Source organism: Pygoscelis adeliae, unplaced genomic scaffold, assembly GCF_000699105.1.
Source record: "Pygoscelis adeliae isolate BGI_AS28 unplaced genomic scaffold, ASM69910v1 Scaffold22, whole genome shotgun sequence".
Classification (NCBI taxonomy): Eukaryota; Metazoa; Chordata; class Aves; order Sphenisciformes; family Spheniscidae; genus Pygoscelis; species Pygoscelis adeliae.
Genome location: NW_008824350.1, coordinates 3,968,621 through 3,975,179, shown reverse-complemented (window position 1 = coordinate 3,975,179; position 6,559 = coordinate 3,968,621). Strand labels below are relative to the sequence as shown.

The 6,559-nt window shown below is 44.7% G+C and overlaps 1 protein-coding gene across 1 annotated transcript in view; it reads left to right on the top strand.

The window, feature by feature from the left end:
- Positions 1-6,389: 6,389 nt before the first annotated feature.
- The window catches only part of VPS18 (vacuolar protein sorting 18 homolog (S. cerevisiae)), an 11,695-nt gene continuing 11,525 nt past the window's right edge, over positions 6,390-6,559 (top strand). Inside the window, exon 1 of the mRNA XM_009319267.1 lies at positions 6,390-6,510. Within this exon, the coding sequence (XP_009317542.1) occupies positions 6,390-6,510 (121 nt within the window). The remainder of the gene's footprint in view (positions 6,511-6,559) is intronic.

Here is a 6,559-nt window from a genome sequence, read left to right as displayed (position 1 = left end):
ACAGGCTCTGCACACACAGTAGGTATACCAGGAGAGCCCCATTGCATGCTGCCTCCCTGATGTGCTCCTCTGCCAAGATCAGCTCTCTGGCTGAGTGGGAAATACACAGCCTGCAAGGCTATGTTTGGCCTCTCTCCCGGGAATTATAATTAGTACCAATCATGATGGTATTCCTCATGATGTGAATTCCCATCCACTGGGAATTAAGTGCAGAAGATCAAACCCTTTTCAGGCAGACCAAATAAAGATTTCAGGTACTGTTAGCGTTCAGCCGTTATCCAGCTGGGCTGCAATATCATCTGTAGCTTCTAAAATTAAACAGAAAAGCTGCTCCATTAGAGTACACAGTGATTTACAGTGGAAATTCAATTTATATATTTAGGCAGTATGTGTCACCACTGAACAAACTCTACACATCTGTACAAAGTCCTATTATTAAAAAAGCACAGTTACTTCGGAGAACACAATTCCTTTTCTGCCTGTTTCTGTTAATTATAGCCACCTTTCTCACTGGAGCTGTAGCAGAAGTCCATCTATGGACTAAGTTAAAAACAATAACTAAGCCAATTTGGATGAGGAGGAAACTCGGGCTTGTCTCTTGGGGTTGGGGGCAAAGCTATGGATCAGCTCAAACTATACCATATAATCTCCCCTCTGAAATGCAGTGTTACAATATTGGGAAATTGTGATGCTGGGATTTTTTGCAGCTAGTGGTCCTGGCTTTTGCCGCCTCCTGAGCAATACCGCACCTCCGACATCATATTCTGCCTCTCATTTGTAACTTCATAATTATGTGTGGCCACAGACCAATTTGCCTGAAAGTCACAGAGTGGGAGCCCCTATCATAGTCTTCTGCAAAGCCTACCGAACTACTCACATTGCTTCAGAAAAAGCACTGCATGTTGTGGGAGTTGGCAGACCTCAGTTTTAAAAATAGCAGGGCTCCGTTTCCTACCAAGGGAGAGAGAAAAATTTATCAGCCACTCTTAACACGGTAGTGAGCAAACCTGGCCTTCAGCTTTATCTGCGTTTGTACGAGTGGGCTGCGTATGTCAATACACTCCCTTGGCAAACCATGCCCTTGGATCACATTTCTGAATCCTTTCACAGTGCTACGTGTGAGGAAACACAAAACAATGAGAAATGGGGGGATGGTGAGAACAGGCGACAACGCCACCACCCACTGGGGCAGGTGAGTGGGGATCTAGATTGAGAGAGGGGCTAAACTGGAGTGCAGGTGCCAGAGCAAACCAGATCCCGTGACGCCAAGAGATACGCTGAAGAAGTGAAGATACAGCCGCTGCCTGGCCAGTTGCCTTCATAATCGCAAGCCATGAGACAACCAGTGCTGAGTCACCGGCTGTTTGTCATGCACCTGAGTGTGCATCCTCCCTGGGAAAAATCAAGCGTAATTACCACTTAAAAGAAGTGACAGACAAAAGGGTGAAGACAAGAGCCTGAGTACGGTTTTCCCTTGCGGTGTACCTCATCTAGTCACTGCAACCTGCAGGAAGTGATGTCAAATGCTTCTTCGTATCATTTTCTACCAACCTTACAGAGGCAGAAATAGCCACAACACACAAGTCGGTGGAAAATCAGGCTTTGGCTATTCACGGAAAAATTACTACAGCTGAAATCAAAGGAAGAAAGATCCTAGTATTTGCTTTCCCATATAGGGCTCCTGATTAACAGGAGCTCCGTAGTTGCTGAGTCCACAGCAAAAAAAAAATACTTAACGATTCTACAGCAGCTAATGGGCATTTCTGGTGTGCACCGGAGATGGGCGATTTTGAAATGCCTTTTAGGAAAATAAAAAAAGGAGAGAAACAACGTGAGAATACAGCTCCCACTATCCTGGTCTCTGAACTACTTTATTGCTCCTTGGAAATAAAAGCAATGCCATGGGGGGTGCACAGAGATGTTCTGGTTCATCTGTTCACTGCCACTCTAGTTAAATGCGGAGGCGAAGAGCTACAACAACAGTATTACACCACATTTTAAGATTACAGAATAATACATTTAACTGAAATGACAATTCCACTAGCTTCAAAAATATTTTCTTAAATTTTCCAAGGAAAGATAAGCACCTATGTTGTACTCAGCCCCTTTCTCAAAGGCAAATTCATCTTCTATCTGACTTGCACAGGAACGAGTCCCTATCTCTCAGATGTTCTAAATAATTTAGAAGTATGTTGCCATCTGCTGGAGAAAGTACATCTTTTAATAAATCAACTGATAAATGTGAAAAAGTGGGCAAGGTTTAAGGCACTCAAAGCCCTTTCTTTAAACCTGAAACAGAAACAGCAAACTTCAGACTAAGTGTAGGTTGGGAGACAATGCTCTGAGCTTAATTTAATTATGTCAATCAATTAGACACTTTATGCGAAAAGAGGAGTTAACACGTAACTGGAAGGGGTGAGGGAAATAGCAAGAGGAAGGTGATAAGGTTCATATCCCTCATGTGAAAGAGAGAAAGGCAAGTAGTTAACACCGAACAGCGAGGGGCTGGGTTGAGGAAGGATTGCTAGGAAAACCATAAAATGCTGTCAGACCACTGTCTCCACCCAGTTACCAGTTTCAGTTCTCAAGCTTATCATTTATAGATCTTCCTTGAGGATCAGAACTGAGTGATTAGCCACAGGGTGCTGGTGATGGGGAAAAGGTTTTCTCACCATAAAAGCATGTTTCTGTCCTTTCTCTCTGGTGCTTGTATGCTCATTCTAGGACTGACAGGTTACGCCTGTAGTTTCCATGAGGGCACTCGGTGTGCTTACTGAAGGGCAGCATGCTCTGGAGTGCACAGGTAGCATCAACAGATCTTGGTAGTTCACTTGTGGGAAAACTTCCTAAGGTGTCAGAGGAGCTATGGTAAGCAGGTCTGCGATTGCTGCTCTGGCATAATACGATTCCACCCGGTGTTTGCTGGTCTGCAGGAAGTCTGCTTCTGACAAGGAGTTTGGAGAGCTTGGGAGGTTGGTTAATGGTTCGGAGGTGGGCTCTGGCAAACTCATTTTGAGCTTTGATCTCTTCCAGTGTAAATTACAATTGTTGTATGGCTTCCCATACAGGTTCCAGTTCAGGTTCTCATGGGTAACCGTGATACCTGTAGGTACACAGCCACGGCACTTTCTTTTACTGTAGTAAATTTGTACATAGAATTCAAGTGGTCACTCAAAGACACTGTCTGTGTCACTGGGGAAGTGTCACTCCTGGGAGACACTCTCTTGATTGGGTGGGAGGCATAGGTATCTGCAGGGTGTCTGACAGCCTGGCTGTGTGTTACATCTTTGTTGGCATTTTATGGAGGCTGTTACATTTGGGAAAATACACCTATTTGCCTATGGCTTTTGTGAATGCAGTGTATTTTTTACGTTGATCACAGTGAAGGAATATTCTATAGGCAGTGGAGTGATGATCAGTACCACATCTGTAGTGGAAATATGTGAGGAAGTCCAGGGTTTAATTCAAATTATAATTGTGTTGCTAGGTTACCTCAGGGCCAGTTCAAGTCATTTAAATCTGAGCTGCCTTCGTTCTGCCCTTACCTCTTCCCACAGCCACGTCTTCCTGCCCTCTCCTCTGCACCAGCACTCTGGTTTAGATCATGGATCACACAGTCATCTGCTGCGGGGCAATGAACTGGCTCACTCTGTAATCATACATGCACTAATACTGGCACAAAGTACGGGCCGGAGAGGGCAGCCAGGAGTGACAGAGACGTAGTGTTGTGGAAGCCCAGATTTAGACAGGCTTAATCTGCTGGGAATCCGGACCTTGGACACAGTATATGTTTGTCAATGCCATTATCTAGAATCTGTTCCTCAAGGAAGCTGAAGAGATTAGCATGTCATACAGCATCTAGATGTCCATAGCTTGGAGAAAATGCTAACTGTTCAAGCCAAAATTACTGCGAGTGTGATCGCAGCCATACAAAAACAAGACCAGAATTTAGGTTTCCAATCCAAACCCATCACCGAAATCGCTCCCTTTAATTCTTTCCCACAAGTCCCTCTTACAGACTTAAACCACTACTACACACAAAATGTAATCATCTGATTCTCCATGCACTCCTGGTGAAATCAAAGAGCTGATAAATCTTTTGCCTGCAACCCTCGCTCTCCCCTTCTTTTCAGAATATGAAATCTGTGAATGCAGCACTAGGATATAATCATTGCACACGTTTGTAAATTAAATAGTCATAGCAGATAGTGCAGGTGGACGGAGCAGGCTTGTGGGCCTGGATTAGCTTTAGGCTGATGTTTCATTTCCAAAAAGGTGAGGATCTGGCTTCCAAGTTAACTACACTAAAATCAGACAAAGGTTTCTCATGAGGTATCAGTCCTAACTGGCAATAATATCTGCCAGAATGAGAAAGAAAATCTCTTCCATTTCTGGACCTGACCAAGAACAAAAATATTATAATGATATGTCCTGATCTAGGCTTTGAATGGGAACACCTCACAGAGCTGGACACTGAGAAATTTGTGCACAAATTTCAATTTAGCCTAATTTCCAGATATATTTCAAGAGAGTTTATTTCCCCCTTACCAAATAACCCTTCAGTCTTCTACTGTTAAAAATGTGACTAAAAAAAGTATAAGCATCATTGTTGAAGGCAACAGGGAGAGACCTCATCTGAAATGAGGGGTCAAACTACGCTCACCCCTGTTACATAAACATGAGCTGAAGCTGCAACTGATGCAGAGAAGAACTACTCGGATGCTCCAGGAAACTAATTGCCTCCTCTTTTTAAGAGGAGAAAGGCAAGAACTTCTCAGTTTGATAAATCCTGGATTTGGTACATCTGAATGAAGGCTATGATTGGTGATGATTTTTGCAAAGGAAATTAACGCCCTAAAATGTCCTTTACAGTCAAGGACAGTGTTTGAACAAGAACAAATGGATTCAGGCTAGCTGCAGCTTGTGTTAAGACTGGAAATTGGAGCTTGAAATCATGAGAATAATCAGCGTCTGGAACAGGTATGAGCTGGAGCGGTTGGGAAAAAATACCCACACTTTCAGACAGAGCTTGATAGGAATAGAGAAAGGACTGTATGATGTGGTATTTACAAGAGTGGGAGAATGGATTTGACAGTCCAAGAAGTCCCTTCCTACCTCATTACCCTAATCCTAACGTAATTTGTGTGTACCTTTTGAGAAGCTGAAAGAGAACAGTTGCTGTTTATGGTGATCAGGATGATTGGAGAGCAAAGGAATGTGGTTTCATTGTTTTGGCTCAGAGCTGCCCCATAAAGAGGGTAAACAGCAGAAGCTGGAGCTCGGTCTCTGCTCCTGCCAGTGCTTGCGGGTAGGCTGAGTCAGGAAGAGCCATCTTATGTTTTTAGCAAAGCAGGCAGAGGTGACCCCACAGAGGCGTGCCATGGGTGCCTCCAGGAACCCAGCTAGTGTGGGACCTGCGTATCTGGCTCAACGCTGGGGAGAAGGCCTGAGGCTGAGTGATGCAGACCAGAGCCCTAGTTTATGGGGGCGAGGTGTCCAGTAAAAGGGCAGAGAAAAAGGAGATGTAACTTTCTTGTTTGTGCAAAGCCAACCATGTGCCACTGGTACTGGTGGTGCCTCACTGCCACCTGACATGCAAGTTACATTTGGGAAGACCTCCTCTATCTTGTAATGGATCTGTCTGTGTTGCAAACTGTCCTGTACCCTGTGTGACAACATTTCTCTGTTCCTTCCAGAAAGTGTTGTGAAGATTACCTGTAATAGACAGTATATAGTATACATACAGTATATACATGTACATCTGTATTCATTTTATATATGATGAAACCCAAAAGTGTGTAAGAGATTGGTCTTTTTGTTAATGCCTAGTTTCATCTAGAGGGTAAAGCTGTAAATAGCAATTGTTGGTATAATCAGAACAAAAGAAAAACCCAGCTCTTAAGTACTATCTAGTGATACAGAAGCTGGGTCCAACACACTGGAAAGGTAGGATAAACTTGCCAAGCAAATCTAACATAGCTCAAGGACAGCCTTATGCTGGATCCCCATACGCTGTGCCACAATCATTATTTTAGCAATAAAGCCAAGACTTTACCACTCAGTGCTACAGAAGAGCCACAAGACGAGTTTTTACAGGAGTGTTTAAGAACAGCCAATTCCTGGTTTCAATCAGTAGAATCACTAGAGAATACTGTGTTTGCAGTACCATCACAACTAAGTGACCCCAGTAAAGCGCGCTGATGGGCTCATCAAGTGATTTATCATGCACATGCGGCACATGCCTGCACACGACAGGATAGCATCAAATAGAAGCCGCAGGCACCACACAGATGCGCAGGGCCTGCAAGCCTTGCTGTGTCTGCACGCACCCCAAGACCTAGAAGCAAGGGTATAGGCCGATTAGCCATCTTCAGGGTATTATTAGGGATATGAAGGTCCGGGCTGCGACTACAGGCGTAACTAACAACCGCGAAACCGAGACGAGACGAGACGAGACGAGCGGCCCCCCCGGCGCCATTTTGAGGCGGGAGAACCCTTTCCCTGACGCAGGTCCCGCCCCGCGCGCCGGGGGAGCGGGACGGGGCGCGGCGCAGGCGCA